Source organism: Stomoxys calcitrans, chromosome 1, assembly GCF_963082655.1.
Source record: "Stomoxys calcitrans chromosome 1, idStoCalc2.1, whole genome shotgun sequence".
Classification (NCBI taxonomy): domain Eukaryota; kingdom Metazoa; phylum Arthropoda; class Insecta; order Diptera; family Muscidae; genus Stomoxys; species Stomoxys calcitrans.
In genome coordinates this window covers 10,523,134-10,543,943 of record NC_081552.1, presented here as the reverse complement: position 1 = coordinate 10,543,943, position 20,810 = coordinate 10,523,134, and the positions used below count along the sequence as shown (strand labels likewise).

Here is a 20,810-nt window from a genome sequence, read left to right as displayed (position 1 = left end):
TTTTTTTTTTGTGATTTTTACCAATATTTCGACCACCGCCGATGATCTTCAACTATAAATTTAACAAACAAGTAATTTTACAAAAAATTAAAAATATAAAAAACATTTATACATATGAAAATAATTACATTTTGAAACAAAACAATATACTTTTCCTTTACAGCGCACAAGTTCGACTAAAGCTCTTTCATTTTTGTACCAAATTCCTGTAAATCTGTGCACAAAAAAATACAAACACCGTGGTACTTACACAAGCGAGAGATCGGTTCTGCTATGTCATGAACGAAGAGGATTTATCACTCTTTTTTGAGAGTGGAAGCGTCATCCGCAACATACACAGTGACAAAATGCAAACATCACACATCAATAAACTGCAAAGTTTGAGACAAAAACAACAAACAATGCTTGACTGCAAACACAACAAAGATTGGTTTGTTAATAAAATCCAACAAAACATCCCATCCAACGTTGAATGGTTACTGTCGTTAGGACCCAAATATGCGTTGCCTACAACAACAACAACGTTTTCATTGTTTGATGTATTGGCAGAAGGTGAAAAGTGCGTTCAAACAACTGAGGACAGGGAGCAACAAGAAAATGGATAAATAAACCTAGTTACACTTATAGACGACCACTTGAAAAAATAAAGATAAACATACGAGAGAAATTCATACTTGACACAGTGGGGAAGACAGGCCGGTTTTTAAAGGCTAATAAAGACATTTTAATTTTGCCAGCAGATAAAGGAGGCAAAACCGTAGCATTGCAAAAAAATAACTACGATACAAAAATGCGGTACTAGGGGAAATGTGTACATAAAAACGTCTAAAAAGTGATCCCACTTTAGGACTGCAGGCGGAAAACAACAAATTAGTGGAAAATTATTCAATATGAATATAACTAGTTGGACGGGGCCCCCTCCGCTGCGCCTTCTTTATCTCTCTAATATCTTTTTAATATCTTCGCCCTGAATGTGGATATCGAATCGAGCTTCTGTAGCTTATGACCGCATATGACGCTGAACGCCTGCTTTCGCAAGAACTTCGGACAAAATTTAAAGAGGTTGTTATCCCCTCTTAATGCTGGCGACATTTGCGAAGTAACATGTCAAGTATGGTCATGAAAAAAATTTTCCTCAAGAGGTGTTGCACTGCGGCACGCCGTTCGGACTCGGCTATAAAAAAGGTCCCTTATCGTTGATAAACTCAACTTGAATCGGAATGCACTCATTGATGTGGGAGAAGTTTGCCCTTGCTCTGTTCTTGGGCAAATTTTCACTCTACTCCCAAATGCCTTTCTTTTGATTCCCATATTACCGTATAGGTAAATATTTCGGGTTTAGGGGTTATTTCGGCGGTGGTCACATGGCCATTAAAGTAAATATAAGAATTGCGCTCTACTTTCAGAAACATTTCATATGAGTTCCATAATGGCATGATCGGTAAATAAGTTGTGTGTATGGTGGGGTGGACCTGAGAGTCTTTGTCTCGAAAATTAATATAAAATTTCCCGAAAATCAATACATTCTCAGTCCAAATAGCTTTTATATAATGGGGAGGTATTTTGGGGTGGAGTGGCTCCCCAAACACATGGCTCTATATGGTCGTGATTGGTCTATATATTCATTTGGCGGGTTTTGGGCGACCCCTGTCCCCAACAATAGAAACAATTCTTTTTTTTTGGTGACTGTTAGAGTGCAAAAAATTTCGAACGAATCACATTATCAATTTCCGAGATCTGGTATTTTTGAAATTAGAATAATGAGATGTGCTTTTTAGAGGAGACATTTTGACTCAAATATGGATATCAAATCCCTTTACTTTGAGCCAAATATTGTCATGGTCGGCAAGTATGAACCGTAAATAGATATTAAATTCGTTCTTTTCTCCCAAATACCGTTGATTAGAGCTCCATTTTGCTATAGTCGGAAATAAAGTTCAGTTAAGGGCGTGATTTAGGGCGTACCCCCAAACACTTGGCTCCAAAATTGGATATCAAATTCGTTTTCTACTCTCAAATACCTTTGCAAATTTTAATGTCATATTTTTAAACTTCTCCCAAATACTTTTCATTTGAATCCCATATAGCCATGGTCGGCTATTATGCCCAATTGAGGGTATTTGGGGGTGAGACGACTTTCCATTACTTGGACTTCATTTTTATGCCGTATTTGTAATCTACTGCAGAATACTTTTCATTTGAGTCGCATATTGATAGGAACGTCGGATATATCTGTTTAGAGGAGTTTTGGGGTTGGGGCGGCCCGCTAGGTACTTGGACCCAAAACTTAATACGACATAAATTTTCTAGTCTCCAATACCTTTCATTTGTTTTCATATTGTCCTTATCGGTCCTCATTTGATTTTGGATATTGTTTTTGTGGTAATATGGGAGGATCCGCCCTCTTCCAATATCAACAAATTATAAAGCCTATTCCTCCTTCCTGATTATATTCGTAATCTACTCCCGAATACCTTGCATTTGAGTCCCATATTGTCATGATCGTCCAAAAAAACCTATTTTAGGGGGTTGGGGCGGACCCCCAGTTACTTGGACCCAATTTTCAATATAAAATTCGAACTCTACTCCTGAATACCTTTCATTTGAGTTCCATATCGTCCCGATCGGCCCACTTTTATTTTTGGGTAGTACTTTTGGGGTAAGGGATGGGTTTGCCCCCCTTCCGATATCGAAAAAATATATAGCCTATTTTTCCTTTCAGACCAACCTACACAATCTGTGAAAATTTCAATGTAATAGGTTCAGCCGTTTTTGAGTCTATACGGAACAAACAAACAAACCGACAAACACAAATTCAATTTTATATATAAGACTAGCGGAGCCCGCCCCACTCTGCTGCGCCCGATTATAGAGCCAAGTATCTGGCTCTCCTCCGAAAACACCACTAAATCAGACATCATGAGAATATCGGGCTGAAATGAAGTATTTTAACAATGGAGTACACCTTACATCCGAACTTTAATTCGTAGACCAATAAAGATCATATGGCATTCAGATAAAGGTACTTATATTGTTAAACTCTTAGTCAAGTTAGAATGGTATTTCACTAAACGATCTTCAAAAGTAAATATTCCAAGGAAACTTTTGTTCCATATAAAGTAAAAGAAGGCGCAGCGTAGCGGGCCCGGGTCAGCTAGTACAACATAAAAGACGAGATAGAATACAAATCAATGACAAGCTAATCAGAGACAATAAGTATTAATATCTTTCGACGTTGTGTCTCTATTTCCAAGCCTTAAATACTATATCCGAAAAAATGAAATGACATCCAAAAAGATACCAAAGGATTTATTTATAGAATTAACATTAACGTTAACATTATGCATAAAGGATTCTAAATATTTTACATATGATGAGAAATTGTATGAGCAAAAGAAAGGCATGCAAATGGGTTCGCCCATCTCTCCGATAATCGCCGATATGGTGATGGAAACCTTCCTAGACGCTTCAATTGAGAAAATTAAAAAAAAAACGAGATTTCTGACCAAATATGTGGACGACATATTTTGTGTATTGGAAAGAACGGAAGTACAAAATACTACTACAAGTTTTAAATTCCTTCCACCCACAAGTTCAGTTCACAATGAAATGAGAAACAGACAACAAATTGCCATATCTTGACACCGTCGTTTACCGGCATAAAATAAGTTAAAATTAAATTGGTATCAAAAAGATACAGCATATGGGAGACTCGTAAATTTGCATTCAAATCATCCGAGAAGATTGAAAATAAATACGGCTACTAATTTCATCGGCGGAGTATTAAAAATCTGTGACAAAATGTATTATCAAGCAAACGAAAGGAAATGTCAACATATACTCCGATTAAATGACTTTCGAAACAATACAATTAAGGCCCTTATAAAATTTCTCAAGAATAGAACGGAGATCAACGAAAGGGAACCAACACCAAAAATCTTCAAGAAAACGACGTATATTCCAGGGTTTTCGGAAGAACTAACCAGTTCAAATATGTACAGCAGGGAAAAATACCAGCTTGCCTTAAAAAACCACAACACATTAAATAGTCTATTCAGCAGGACTTAAATTAAAATGTAACGCAAATGACGCAAATTTATGTCCAATGACATATGTGGGAACAACCAAAACGAAATTAAAAACAAGATTATCATCTCACAAATCTGACCAGAAAATGAAAAACAAACGTTTAGAACAAAAATCTGCACTTGCAGCACATTGCACTTTAACAGGGCGTGCACCACTACGTAGACATTCTAATACAATAATCCACTCAGAAAAGACGATTTACTTTAGAAATGATACATATTATTGACACCCCACAAACAAACGCATGTACTTTAGGAACGACACAGATAATTGTGCACAGATTTACAGGAATTTGGTACAAAAATATAGAACAAAATGAGAGATCTTTAGTCGAATTTTTACGCTGCAATTCCTTGTTTGTTAAATTTATAGTTGAAACCCTGATGAAGATCACCGGCGGTGGTCGAAATATTGGTAAAAATTACAAATAAAACAATTTAACACAACACCAACACCTGTTTTAGTAAATTGTTCCATAACCTCGAGACAAACCAAGAAGAGAAAGTTAAAAAATTTGTTTAGAAAAAATGTGGTTCTGGCCTGATCAAAATTTTGTCTCTATTGAATATTATAAATATGAAATTTTGTCATTTTAAAAAGTTTTACTAAAATTTTGTGTTTCACTGCATTTTCTTTTCAATTTGCAAAAAATTTCCGATCATAAAGCTCGTCTCGAAAGAGACTTGGCACAGTTGTTGGAAGTCACAGCAGAACACTTTGTGCAAAATTTCAGCCAAATCGGATGAAGTTTGGGGCTTGCAGAGGCTCAAGAAATCAAATCGGGAGATTGGTTATATGGGAGCTAAATCAGGTTATAGACCGACTTGGACCGTACTTGAAACATTTGTTGGAAGTGATAACAGATTACTACGTGCAAAATTTCAGCCAAATTGGACAAAAATTGCGGCTTCCAGGGCCTCAGAAAGTCAAACCGACAGATCGGTTTATATGGGAGCTATATCAGGTTACAGACCGATTTGGACCGCACACAGTTGTTGAAAGTCATTGCAGAACACCGCATGCAAAGTTTCAGCCAAATCGGATGACAATTGCGCCTTCCAGGGGCTCAAGAAATCAAATCGGGAGATCGGTTTATAGGGGAGCTTTTTGCAATTCTCAACGACCTATATCAATATTATGTATCTGTGCAAAATTTCAAGCGGCTAGCTTAACGTGTTCGACAGCTACCGTGACTTCGATAGATGGACGGACGGACATGGCTAGATCGAATCAGAATGTCGAGACGATCCAGAATATATTGGGTTGGTTGGTTTTCTAAAGCAAGCTAAAAGTAACAGCTGATAACTGACAGAAGAAAGAATGCAGTTACAGAGTCACAAGCTGTGAAAAAATTTGTCAACGCCGATCTGAACCATATACGATATGAATGTCGAAAAGCCTAACATAAGACACTGTGTCAAATTTTAGTTAAATCGAATTATAAATGCGCCTTTTATTTGGACAAGACTTTAAATCGAGATGTCGGTCTATATGGCAGCTATATGCAAATATAGACCGAGTTGTGCCAAGTTGTAGGAAAATGTCGAAAAGCCAAACACAACTCACTGTCCCAAATTTCAGCGAAATCGGACAATAAATGCACCTTAAATGGGGCCAAAACCCTAAATCGAGACATCGATCTATATGGCAGCTATATGTAAATCTTGATCGATCTAGGCCAAATTGCAGAAATATGTCGAGGGGCTTAATATAACTCACTGTCCCAAATTTCGGGGACATTGGACAATAAATGCGCCTTTTATGAGCCCAAAACCTTATATCGAGAGATCTTGGCCAAATTGAAGAAGGATGTCGAATGGCCTAACACAACTCACTGTCCCAAATTTCGGCGACATCGGACAATAAATGCGCCTTTTATGGACCTAAGACCCTAAATCGGAGGATCGGTCTATAAGGCAGCTATATCCAAATCTTGACCGACCGGAGCCAAATTGCAGAGCGATGTCAAGGGGGCCTAACGCAACTCACTGTCCCAAATTTTGGCAAAATCGGACAATAAATGCGACTTTTAGGGACGCAAGACCTTAAATCGAGAGATCGGTCTATATGGCAGCTACATCAAATCTGGACCGATATGGGCCGAAGGGCCTAACACAACACATATCAGAAAAATCGGATAATAAATGTGGCTTTTATGGGCCTAAGACCCTAATATCAAGATATAGTCCGACATAGCCCATCTTCGAACTTAAAATGCTAATGGACAAAAAAATAATCTGTGCAAAGTTTCAGCTCAATTATAGGTTCGGAAATGGACATTTCGGTGTGTTGCAAACGGAATGACAATATTAATATACTTACATCTTTCGGTGGTGGGTATAAAAAGATATATTTAAAATTTTCTAAAATACACAAAAGTTTACTCAAGGCTAAGATGAGGAAAACAATAAAATTCTTGGAAAAATAATTAGACAAGTTTCAGTATTTTGGTCTCACAATGAATCTTAAAGAAGGGGTTTATTTATCCTATTTTTTAGGTTTAAAACTTCTTTACAAAAATTAGATTTCCCTTTTTTTTCTCTGGAATACATTTTCGAAGGAATATCTCATATTTATGTTTTTTGTTTCCTAATGAAATGTAGCCTGTTAGGTTACAGATGACTACAAACTACATATCCGCTTCATTCAAATTCACACGTACGCTCTTACACACATACTTACACAAACACTCTCGCTCACATTTCTAGTCCTTTGCCAGTTGTGAATACAAAAAGCACTCAACAAGACCATTCTTCTTTCATTTTAATAGCAACAACGACTCATACCATTGCATATTCTATTATTGAGTACTGTTGCATTACCAGTGCTCTCAGTCTCTCAAGACAGATACTAATATAAGAGTTAAAGTGTGTGTGAATGTGTAAGGATTTGCTCGCGGACACACTCGCATTTAAATGCATTGTAGAATTTTTGTGAGTTAAATATATATCGTACTCTTGTTAAGTTCATTTAAATGTTGTGCTAAACTATAGCAACTTGTAGTTGTACAAGTCGCATGCATGTGCCATATTTGCAGGCTGGCTTAATGCTAAATAATAGCACAACATGCGCACATTCGTATATTTTCCTTTAAACCACTCATTTGTTGAAAAAGAAGTGACCAGCAATAAATTTGGCGAAAATTAGAATATTTTGTAAAATTCTCGCTCCGAAAATAAATTTTTTCAAATTGAAAAATAAATATTTGAATTTTTGGAGACAATTTTGCCTAAAATGGGGTTTTTTTCTCCTACACCACTACTGTGATACTAGGTATTTATACTTTGTGAATTAATTTGCAACGCTCAAAAGGAACAAGTAAGAACAGGCTAAAGTAGGGCATAGCCGACCTTTTGATACCCTACATGGGTATACATGCCAACTTTTGCGCCGCGTGGAGGCCACTGTAGCGCAGCGGATGGCATGTCCGCCTATGACGCTGAGAGCCCGGGTTCGAATCCTGGCGAGAACATCAGAAACAATTTTCAGCAGTGGTTAACCCTTCCTGATCCTGGCGACATGTGTAAGGTACTTTGACATGTAAAACTTCTTCCCAAAGAGGAGTCGCACTGCGGCACGCTGTTCGGACTCGGCTATAAAAAGGAGGCCCCTTATCATTGAGCTTAAACATGAATCGGACAGCACTCATTGATATGTGAGAAGTTTGCCCCTGTTCCTTAGCGGAATGGTCATGGGCAAAATTTGCATTCCAACTCAAAATAAATAAATCCTTATTATTATCCAACATCGAAGAATTCACTCGGCCTTATGGCTGTAGTCCAATTAAAATACGTAAAACCAAATATGATGTACAATGTACGATCGATTCAAAGGGCGAACATCGATTGTCATCTTTATCTTATTGCAGCAAAGGATCGCAGCCGTCTAAGTGTGGCGAGAAACGTACGATCTGACATAGCATGGAAGCTGGACGTCGGAAAGAAGCAAACTCAACAGATGGCAACGGCATACTCCATTCGGCTGACGCAACTGCTTTAAAAAAGCACTCCCTCTACCGATTGTATAGCAACGCAATGGCAGAATATTGCCCACTCCTCGGAAAGGGCAGCAACAGCCCTACTTGGGTACCCCCAAGGAACCCATGGTACGACAAAGACTGGCAAGGAGTTACCGAAGCCAAGAATACGGCAAACAGGGCAACTTTACAGTTAGTTGCAACTCGTCAGGCGAAGGAGAGGTATCGGAAGAACAGGAGAGAGGGAAAAAGTCTATTTCCCAAGAAGAAGAAGGAAATGGAAAGACGCGAGTGTGAGCGAATCACGATAGCCCGAGCCCGAATCAAGTCCGAAAATTTCTCCTTACTAAATCCACCTAATAATGAATATCGCCCTAATGGCATCCTACCATTCTTATCAAAGGCGATGAATTCAGAAAAAAGGAGTTGTTCATCGGTCCTCATAGATGTTGTTGAGAATATTCGACAAAACATTGATAGCAAGATAATATCTTTTCTTCTTCTGTTGGATCACAGTAAAGCATTTTACACTGTTCATCATCAAAAACTTGTCTTTAAGCTGTCAAAGTTGTAAATTGATATCTTCATACCTTGCTCAAAGATCTCAGTCTATATTCTGTAACGATAGTTGGTCGAATACACTCATTGTTCCAAATGGAGTACCTCAAGGCTCCATTCTTGGTCCTTTGTCATTTAGCTTATAAATAAATGTCCTACCAAACGTATGTGTACTAAACTCAATGATATGCAAATATGTATCTCTGATATAAATCATGACTTATATTTAATTAATGATTGGCCTGTCAATAGCGTATTAAATTTAAATCCTACAAAAAGCAAGCTGATGGTCTAGAAGTGGCAAGTAAAATGGTGCCAAGTTCGGCCGGGCCGAATCTTGGGAACCCACCACCATTGACTCTGCTAAAAATTCATATAAAATAAATTCAGTTGAAGGGCATAATTTTATGCTACATACAAAACTTCTGTAAAACCGGCAAAAATTAAAGCTTTTAGGAACCGAACATGGATGGCCAAGAGAATGCTTTACATGGGAGCAATATCAAGTTAAAGACTGATTTGTCATAACAGAACACATGAAAAATTTCAGTCAAATCGGACATAAATTTCGGGTTGTTCCTTCGGAAAGTTCCTTTCATCTGATACCCATATTGTGCCTACCAATTCAATTTTAGTTTTACAGGGAATTTTTGTGTAAGGGGGAGGGTCAGCAACCATCCGATATCTAACAAGTAAAAGCGTGCTAAGTTCGGCTGGGCCGAATCTTATATACCCTCCACCATGGATCGCATTTGTCGAGTTCTTTTCCGGGCATCTCTTCTTAGGCAAAAAAAAAAAAAAGATTTGCTCTGATATTAGAGCGATATCAAGATATGGTCCCGTTTGGACCACAATTAAATTATATGTTGGAGACCTGTGTAAAATGTCAGCCAATTCAAATAAGAATTGCGCCTTTTTGGGGCTCAAGAAGTAAAAAGGAGAGATCGATTTATATGGGAGCAGTATCGGGCTATAGACCGATTCAGACCATAATAAACACGTATGTTGATGATCATGAGAGAATGCGTCGTACAAAATTTCAGGCAAATCGGATAATAATTGCGACCTCTAGAGGTTTAAGAAGTCAAGTCCCCAGATCTGTTAATATGACAGCTATATCAGGTTATTAACCGATTTGAACCATAGTTGGCACAAATGTTAAAGGTATCATAATACTATGTGCAAAAATTCATTCAAATCGGATAAGAATTGCGCCTTCTAGAGGCTCATGAAGTCAAGACCCAAGATCGGTTTATATGGCAGCTATATCAGGTTATGAACCGATTTGACCCATACTTGGCACAATTGTTGGATATCATAACAAAACACGCCGTGCAAAATTTCATTTCAATCGGATAAGAATTGCGCACTCTAGAGGCTCAAGAAGTCAAGACCCAAGATCGGTTTATATGGCGGCTGTATCAGGTTATGGACCGATTTGAACCATACTTGGCGCAATTGTTGGATATCATAACAAAACACGTCGTGCAAATTTTCATTCCAATCAGATAAGAATTGCGCACTCTAGAGGCTCAAGACCCAAGATCGGTTTATATGGCAGATATATCAGGTTATGGACCGATTTAAACCATACTCAGTTTTTGGATGTCATAACAAAACACGTCGTGCAAAATTTCGTTCCAATCGGATAAGAATTGCGCACTCTAGAGGCTCAAGAAGTCAAGACCCAAGATCGGTTTATATGGCAGCTATATCAAAACATGGACCGATATGGCCCATTTACAATACCAACCGACCTACACTAATAAGAAGTATTTGTGCAAAATTTCAAGCGGTTAGCTTTACTCCTTCGGAAGTTAGCGTGCTTTCGACAGACAGACGGACGGACGGACTAACGGACGGACGGACGGACATGGCTAGATATGGTGGAGGGTAAAAAAATCATATTACCTATGTTTAATTTTTTTTGGTTTTACGGAACAAACAAACAAACCGAGTATCATATAGTCATGATCCCTACACTTCGATCTGATTTCGTATGCCAAATTCGTCATCTTCTCCCGAATACCTTTCATTTAAGCCCCACATTGATATGAACGATCAATTTGTCTGCTTTTAGATGTTTTGGGGTTAGGGCGACTTCCTGGGTACTTGGACTCAATACCATATTCTTTTTTTAATACCATATTCGTATTCTACTCTCCGATACCTTTCATTTGTTATCCATATTGTCCTTATATGCCCTCGTTTAGTCTGGTTGTTATTTTTGGGGTAACGGGGAAGATCCGCCCTCTTCCAACATCAACAAATTATAAAGCCTATTCCTTCTTCCTGATTATATTCGTAATCTACTCCCGAACACTTTTTTTTTAATCCCATATTGTTATGATCGTCCAAAAAACCTATTTTAGGGGATTTTGGGGTTGGGACGGACCCCCCAGTTACTTGGACCCAATTTTTCATATGAAATTCGAACTCTACTCCTGAATACCTTTCATTTGAGTTCCATATTGTCCCGATCGGCCCACTTTTATTTTTGGGTAGTACTTTTGGGGTAAGGGGGAGGGTCCGCCCCCCTTTCGATATCAAAAAAATATATAGCCTATGTTTCCTTCCAGAGATTAGGTCTTAGACGTATATTTCGAGCTGTTGCAAACGCCATCTTATGGTGGTGGTTGTAAAAATTGGAAACTCAGTTATAGACCATGTTCAAACAGCTACAAACTTAACCTACAACTCTAATCTCACTTAGCCAAACCATATAAACGGAATTGTAGGGAGAGTTCGTGGTATGCTGCAAAATATGTGAACAGTTCATCTGTCAACCCATTTTGAAATTAGAATGCTTCTTGCTGAAGCCTACTTAATACCTACACTATCATAGTTATTTGCAAAATGAGATTTGATGACAGTAGAAAACTCCAGTAGTTGCCTGCAATGACATTGTATGAAATGTATTCAACAAGAGGCGGAATTACCGAATATAACATTATTCATACCAGATATTTAATCTTACATTTGAAAATCTGTTGAATGTAAAATGCTTGCAATTACTGCACAAGATTATCTACACCAATAAACCAGAGTACCTGTACGAACACCTGCAATTTGCCAGATCAAACCGAGGACGCAAACCGATTCAGCCAAAATTTAACAGGCAAATATCAGACACAGTTCATTGTATATGGTACACGTCACTGAAATACACTTTCGTCAAATATTCAAGTCGTAAGCAATACTATTAAATTTAAACATGGGCTTTACAATTATTTTAAATAAAAATTGTATGTATGTCTAGAAATATTATACCCTCCACCAAAGGATGTGGGTATACTAATTAAGACATTCCCTTTGTAACACCTCGAAATATTCGTCCAAGACCCCATAAAGTATATATATTCTTGATCGTAACGAGTCGATCAAGTCATGTCCCCCGTCTGTCGAAAGCACGATAAGTAAAGCTAGGCGCTCGCAATTTTGCACACATACTTCTTATCAGTGTAGGTCGGTTGGGTTTGTTAATGGGCCAAATCGGTCCATGTTTTGATTAAGCTGCCATATAAACCGATTTTTGATCATGACTTCTTGAGCCACTAGAGGACGCAATTCTTATCTGATTTGGTTGAAATTTAGCATGGGGTGATTTGTTACGATTTTCAACAACTGTGCTAAGTATGGTTTAACATTTTATACTAACCACCAGAGGATAGGAGTATACTAATCTAGTCATTCCGTTTGTAACACCTGGAAATATTCGTCTAAGACCCCATAAAGTATATATATTCCTGATCGTCTCGACGTTCTGAGTAGATCTAGCCAAGTTCGTCCGTCTGTCGAAATCACGATAGTGGTCGAACGGTTAAAGCTAGCTGCTTGAAATTTTGTAAAGATACTTAATATTGATGTAGGTCATTGAGGATTGCAAATGGGCCATATCGGTTCATATTTAAATATAGCTTTCATATAAACCGATCTCCCGATTTGACTTCTTGAGACCTTAGCACGCTTTTACTTGTTTTTACCTCAAATTTCTCGAATCGCAAAGCACCGGTTCCCAAGTTCTTAACTATTTCAATTAGCCTCATACGTCTTCAAACTAACTGCAAAATATTTCTACATCCTAGCCATAAACTTCTAAGAAACAGCTTTGTTATGATTTTTAACAACTGACCTAAGTATGGTTGAAATCGGTTCATAACCTTATGTAGCTGTCATGTAAACCGATCTGGGGTCTTGACTTCTTGAGCCTCTAGAGGGCGCAATTCCTATCCGATATGGCTGAAATTTTGCCCGACGTGTTTCGTCATGACTTTCAACAACTGTGTCAAGTAGCGTTCAAATCGGTTCACAACCTGACATAGCTGCCATATAAACCGATCTTGAAGCACGCAATTCTTAAATGATTTGGCTGATATTTGTCATGAGATGTTTTTTAATAACTGTGCCAAGTATGGGTAAAATAGTTGCATAACCTGATATAGCTGCCATGTAAACCGATGGGGACTTGACTTCATAAGCGTCTAGAGGGCACAATTCTTATCCGATTTGGCTGAAATTAAAGCTGCCATATAAACCGATCTTGAATCATGAATTCTTGAGCCACTAGAGCGTGCAATACTTACCCGATTTGGCTGACCTTCAACATGCGTGTCAAATATGACCCGAATTGGTCTATAGCCTGATACAGCTCCCATGTAAATCGATCTCTCTATTTCACTTCTTGAGCCTCTAAAGGGCACAATTCTTATTCGATTTGGTTGACATTTTACACATTGACTTCTACTATGGTCTCCAACATTCATTCCATTATGGTCCGAATCGAACCATAACACAATATAGCTCCAATAGCATAGCAATTATTATTTTTATACCCACCACCGACGGATGTGGGTATATTCATTTTGTCATTCCATTTGCAACACATCGAAATATCCATTTCCGACCCTATAAAGTATATATATTCTTGATCAGCGTAAAAATCTAAGACGATCTAGACATGTCCGTTCGTCTGTCCGTCTGTCTGTTGAAATCACGCTACAGACTTTAAAAATAGACATATTGAGCTGAAATTTTGCACAGGTTCTTTTTCTTTGTCCATAAGCAGGTTAAGTTCGAAGATGGGCTATATCGGACTATATCTTGATATAGCCCCCATATAGACCGATCCGCCGATTTAGGGTCTTAGGCCCATAAAAGCCACATTTATTATCCGATTTTGCTATAATTTGGGACAGTGAGTTGTGTTAGGCCCTTCAACGTCCTCCGTAAATTTGGATCAGATCGGTCCACATTTGGATATTGCTGCCATATAGACTGATCCTCCGATTTGGAGTCTTAGGCCCATAAAGCACGCATTTATTGTCCGATGTCGCCGAAATTTGGGACAGTGAGTTAAGTTAAGCCCCTTGACATGCTTCTGCATTATCGCACAGATAGGTCCAGATTTGGATATAGCTGCCATATAGACCGATCTCTCGGTTTTTGATTTTGGGGCCATAAAAAGCGCATTTATTGTCCGATGTTGCCGAAATCGGGGACAAAGAGTTAAGTTAAGCCCCTCCACATATTTCTGCTATGGGACAAAAGGTATGAGGTTTGCACCGGATTTTGACGAAAGGTGGTTTACATATATACCCGAGGTGGTGGGAATCCAAAGTTCGGCCCGGCCGAACTTAACGCATTTTTACTTGTTTATCCTTTCCTTTGTTTGCCTAAAAAGAGACACCGGGAAAGAACTCGACAAATGCGATGCATGGTGGAGGGTATATAAGATTCGGCCCGGCCGAACTTATCACGCTTTTACTTGTTATTACTTCATATACCCACCACCATAGGATGGGGGTATACTAATCTAGTCATTCCGTTTGTAACACCTCGAAATATTGATCTAGAACTCCATAAAGAATATATATTCTTGATCGTCTGGACATTCTGAGTCCAACTAGCAATGTTCGTTCGTCCGGTCGAACGCGTAAAGCTAGCCGCTTGAAATTTTGCACAGCTACCTCATATTGATGTAGGTCGTTGGAGATTTCAAATAGGCCAAAAAATTTTGTCCGATTTGGCTGAAATTTTGCACGTAGTGTTTTGTTAAGACTCAACAAATGTGCCAAATACGGTCCAAATCATTCTATAACCTGATATAGCTCCCGTGTAAATCGGTCTCTCGATCATCCTTGTTCGGTACCTAGAAGCCTTAATCTTTGCTAGTTTGACGGAAGTTTGGTATGTAGAATACAATTATGCAATTCAACTAAATTTATTTTGTATGTTGGTTATTTTTTTTTTTATTTTGTATAAGATTTGATCAGAATACATAGTGTTGGGTTCCCAAGATTCAGCCCGGCCGAACTTAGAACACTTTAACTTGTTTTTTCCAAATTTGGCCGAGACCTGCTTCGAATTTTGCAGTTTACGAAGGCATTTGTGGTTCGTCTTTATACCCACCACCATACGATCGGGGTATACTAATCTAGTCATTCCGTTTGTAACACCTCGAAATATTGATCTGGGACCTCATATATTATATATATTCTGGATCGTCTAGACATTCTGATTCGATCTTGCTATGTCCGTCCGTCCGTCTGTCGAAGTCACTTCATTCACTTCATATATTATTTCATATCATTCATGTATTATTTTTATACCCTCCACCATAAGATGGAGGGTGTACTAATTTCGTCATTCTGTTTGTAACTACTCGAAATATTCGTCTGAGACCCCATAAAGTATATATATTCTTGATCGTCGTGACATTTTATGTCGATCTAGCCATGTCCGTCCGTCTGTCCGTCCGTCCGTCCGTCCGTCCGTCCGTCTGTCTGTCGAAATCACGCTAACTTCGGAAGGAGTAAAGCTAGCCGCTTGAAATTTTGCACAAATACTTCTTATTAGTGTAGGTCGGTTGGTATTGTAAATGGGCCATATCGGTCCATGTTTTGATATAGCTGCCATATAAACTGATCTTGGGTCTTGACTTCTTGAGCCTCTAGAGTGCGCAATTCTTATCCGATTGGAATGAAATTTTGCACGACGTGTTTTGCTATGATATCCAACAACTGTGCCAAGTACAGTTCAAATCGGTCCATAACCTGATATAGCTGCCATATAAACCGATCTTGGGTCTTGACTTCTTGAGCCTCTAGCGTGCGCAATTCTTATACGATCAGAATGAAATTTTGCACGACGTGTTTTGTTATGATATCCAACAACTGTGCCAAGTATGGTTCAAATCGGTCCATAACCTGATATAGCTTCCATATAAACCGATCTTGGGTCTTGACTTCTTGAGCCTCTAGAGTGCGCAATTCTCATCCGATTGGAATGAAATTTTGCACGACAGATCCCATATAAATCGTTCTCTCTATTTTACTTCGTGAGCCCCAATGGGCGCAATTCTTATACGAATTTGCTGAAATTTTACACAGGTCTCCAACATATAATTTAATTGTGGTCCGAACTGGACCATATCTTGATATCGTTTTAATAGCAGAGCAACTCTTTTCTTATATCCTTTTTGCCTAAGAAGAGATGCCGGGAAAAGAACTCGACAAATGCGATCCATGGTGGTGGGTATATAAGATTCGGCCCGGCCGAAATTAGCACGCTTTTACTTGTTAATTCTTCTTTTGGGTAGGATTGGAGGAGGGTGATTGCCCTCTGACACGTACTTCATTTGAGTACAAAATATTCTCGGTCATCCTACAAGACAGTTTGGCATTGCATTTATTGGGAGGAGTGGGTCGCTCCCTCGAGACGCTAAGAACCAAACGACAATTTATTTAAGTCTTTTACTGTCGCGATCTACTGTTCTGCGGAATGGTAGTACGTGACCCAGATACTTGAATCCTTATGCCAACATTGGATTCGAAATATAATGTCATAGACCTTTCTTTTAATTGACATATTGTATTGTATTTGTATTTTATTATGATAAAACCCATACAAAAGACAGTGTCTTATATAAAGCATGGGTTAGTAAATTGATAAATACAATGAATTCATCAAGTTTTCATTTAAATAGAACAATAATTGGTACAAAACATTTAACAATTTAAGCAAAGTTACTGATACAATATTTTAGTAAAAACAAGTAAAAAGGCGTTAAGTTCGGCCGGGCCGAACTTTGGATACCCACCACCTCGGGTATATATGTAAACCACCTTTCATCAAAATTCGGTAAAAATTTCATACCTTATACTCATATACCTCATACCGATCTGAACTATATACGACACGCATGTCGAAAAGCCAAACATAAGTCACTGTAGTAGTAGTAGTAGTAGTAGTATTCTTTATTAATTTCATTAATGTTTTCATATAAATATAGCAATATAAACATAGCATTCTAAAAGAATAAATTGAGTATATATTTTCTTGACATTGACCTTCGGTCGTCTGTCCATTATTAAAATATAGTGTATATACTAGAGATTTACGAGTTTGTTTTTCCTTTCTTTTATATATTAAATTCAGACAATAACTGGTTTCTATATAACATACAAGTTTTTAGATAACTGGCTAAACTTTTCCAGTGTATAACATTTCCATTGAGAATATTTATTAAATCAGATTCATTAATTATGGGCATTTGGAAGAACATTAATCGGAATTCTTTGAGAGCTGGGCATCGACCCAGGAAATGTTGAATGTTTTCTATTTCAACTGTATTACACATTGAACATATTGGATTTGAATTTGTTTGGAACCTGTTGGAATTTAATGAAAACATCCCACTTCGAGCTTTTAATATCCACATCAGTTCGTCCTGCATCAAGGGTTCGACAAAGTATAATCCCCCAAAAGTAGGTTGGAGCTTACTGTAGAAGCGGTGTGTATTATTTGCGTTTGAAAGTGCATCATTTGTTTTTGTTGCACGTATGTTTTGGAGGAGATTTTGAATGTTTTGTAACCAACATTGTTTTGACAGATTTGGCGTGAAAGCTTCTGTACTATTTTGCAGAGTTAAAGAATTTATATGCGTTTTCCAAAATATTTCGTGTCTCATCACTTTTTTGGCTAGTATTTTAGGTAGCCTATCATCTTTGTAATCATACAAAATTCTCGTTATATAGTTAAGATGGTTGTTCAAAGTGTATATATGCCCGTTTTCGACACCAGTCTCTAACATCATTATGTACGTTGGAGTAAAACTTGGCATTTTTAATACCTTCTTTAAAAAATATAGTGTCAGTTGGTCAACTTCATCAAAGTGAGAAAACCCCCATACTTGTGATCCATATGATTGTATAGACCTACTAATGGCCAAGAAGAGTTTCCATTTTGTTTTTATGGACACATTAGGTTTTGATAAGAAACAATTCCAAGTGGTGTTGATGCTATTTTTGGCTAATTGATTTCTCTCCTGTATTTGTTTCCGGAGTGAGAGTTTAGGTGTAAATGTCAACCCCAGGTAAGAATATTCCGATGTAATTGAGATCTCTGTTCCATTATACAGCCACTTTTCCTTACTCGAAAGCTTTCCTCCCTTCCGAAATACCATTATTTTTGATTTCTCCATGTTAACCTCCATGTTCCATATTTTGCAATATTCCTCCAGTTTTTGTATCATACGCTGCATCACGTCTATTTCGTCAGCTAGGATGACGATATCATCGGCATACATCAGAAGTCGAATATTTTGATCATCCACTGTGGTACCACCACCAATGTATTCATGTAGGTCATTGAGGTACAAAGCAAATAGGAGAGGAGATAATAAGCAGCCCTGTTTAACACCTGTGGTTGTATTAAAATCACTGGAGAGTTCCTGGCCTGTCCATACAGAAAAATTAGTTTCTTCATATATTTTTTCAATAAAGTTAACTACTTTTGTTGATACTCCTATGGTATGAAGTTTGTATATCATGGCTTTTCGAGATACTCGGTCAAACGCAGCTTTAAAATCTACGAAGAAAGCATAGGTTTTTTTGTTTTTGTGCCAGTTTAAGTGTATTATTGAGGATAAGTTGAACAAATTATCAACGGTAGAGTAATTTTTACGAAATCCAGCTTGATATTCATTTATTTTTCCATGTTTTTCTGACCAATTAGCCAGTCGATCTTTGACAATACCCATCATCACTTTTGGTAAGCAATTCATGAATGATATTCCACGGTAGTTATTGGGAAGAGTTTTGTCACCTTTTTTAAATATTGGGTAAATAATGCTTCTAACGAACGACTTGTCTACTTCTCCTTTTTCGAAAATAACGTTGCAAGTACATGTTATTTCTTGTAGCAATTCATCAGTTGCGTATTTATAAAATTCGTATGGCACACGATCTTCTCCTGGTGCTTTATTTAGCTTTGCTTTGCCTAAGGCCTTTTTAACTTCCATCAAACATATTTCCCTATCCAAGTCATCATCTCTCCAGTGTATATAGGCGTAATGAATATCTGGAAAATTTTTTGTGTGGGTTAGCAGTTGTTGGAAATAATTCTTTAAGTCCTCCGTTTTCACGGGTATGCTACCACACCTTTCTTCGTTTCTCAGCTCCCTAACGATCTTCCACCAATCATGAGAATCTTTCACCTCGTCTATCTTTCTTTCCAATCTGTTATTATATTGGGCTTTGGCATTTTCACAAATTTCTTTATACCGTTTGTTAAAGTATACATACTTTTCTCTATTTTCACGACTAGCGTACTTTCTAAATTTATCCAAATATTCAAAAGATTTTTTCCTTGCGTTAAAACATGTAACGTTGAACCATTTTTCACGACCTGAAAATGTCATTGTTGTCGTAGCTATAGATCGATGTGCTTCTTGTATTATTTCCGCTATTTCGGAGAATGAATAAGGGGAGAGTTGTCTGCGCGTTGTAAGGATTTTGTTTATTTCATTCTGGTATTCAAAATATTTGCGATTATCCCAGTTAAGCTTTGGTAACAGTGTATTGAGTTTTTCCGGTATATTTTCACTTCTATATATCATCGATAAAATTATTGGCATGTGATCTGACCAGATTTTATTCCCAACTGTAAATCTGTGTACTCTCGACAAAAGTTCTTGTGAGATCGCACATATATCATTGACCGACGTTCCAACTGTACTTACAAAGGTGAATTCTCCAATTTCATCGCCATTTGTCATTCCATTTGCAATTACCAGCCCGTGGTCATAACAAAGCTTCAAGAAGTCTCTTCCTCTTGAATTTATTTCCGCATCTTTTGATCTCCTTTCCTCAAGACCAGCATGAAATGTCTCCTTAAAAATTTCATCGATGTTTTTTTGCAATGATCCAATTCTCACGTTCAAGTCGCCAATTATTATGGGATTTTCAATGCTACATTCCCTGAGTATAGAGTCGATTTTTAAGAATTCTTCTTTCCAAGTTTGTAATCTCATGTACATTGGTATGATGTTAAATTTTAAGCCATTAATAATAATCTTTATTACGTTTATTCCTTGTTCAGTTGTATGTGTATGTTGAACACCAAACTTTTTCAGATCCTTCCTTATTCCGATTAAACAACCACCAATTCCTCTTCCAAACCGTGAATTTCTTGCAGCATAGTGCCAAACTAATTCAAAATCGCCAAAGTATTTACTAAATTTTTCACATTTATCCGCGCAAATATGAGTTTCCAAGAGAAAAAATATATCAAAACTGTTTATATACTTAAAAAAGTCTACGTATAGCATTTTGTTTTCTAGCCCATGTACATTATATGACAAAATATTTAAAAAACGATCCTCAGTTACAGTTTGGCTTTTATCTACATTGCTTATACTTAGTTTTTTTGTCATTTTATGGGGCCAAGACTTTAAATCGAGATATCGGCATACATGGCAGCTATATCCAAATCTGGACCGATTTGGGCCAAGTTGCATAAACATGTCGAAGAGCCTAACACTAAGCACTGTCCCAAATTTCGGCGAAATCGGACAATAAATGCCTCTTTTATGGGCCCTAAACCTTAAATCCAGAGATCGGTCTATATGGCAGCTATATTCAAATCTGGACCGATCTGGGCAAAATTGAAGAAGGACGTCGAAGAGCCTAACCAAACTCACTGTCTCAAATTTCAGCGACATCGGACAATAAATGCGTCTTTTACGGCCCCAAAACCTAAAACCTAGATATCGGTCTATATGGCAGCTATATCCAAATCTGGACCGATCTGTGCGATATTGCAGAAGTATGTCAAGGGGCTTAACTTAACTCCCTGTTCGAAATTTCGGCGACATCGGGCAATAAATGAGCATTTTATGGGCCCAAAA

The 20,810-nt window shown here is 37.7% G+C and overlaps 2 protein-coding genes across 2 annotated transcripts in view; both read right to left on the bottom strand.

Moving 5' to 3' along the window:
- Positions 1–20,810, bottom strand: part of LOC106090474 (hemicentin-1) — a 1,337,150-nt gene that overhangs the window by 593,816 nt on the left and 722,524 nt on the right. The window lies entirely within an intron of this gene.
- On the bottom strand, positions 17,820–20,315 carry LOC131997359 (uncharacterized). The gene is made up of 2 exons (XM_059368273.1): positions 18,414–20,315; positions 17,820–18,358 (listed from the first exon to the last, which is right to left on the bottom strand). Exons 1-2 carry the CDS (start codon positions 20,229–20,231, stop codon positions 18,209–18,211), a joined length of 1,968 nt encoding a protein of 655 aa, XP_059224256.1. The 5' UTR covers positions 20,232–20,315; the 3' UTR covers positions 17,820–18,208.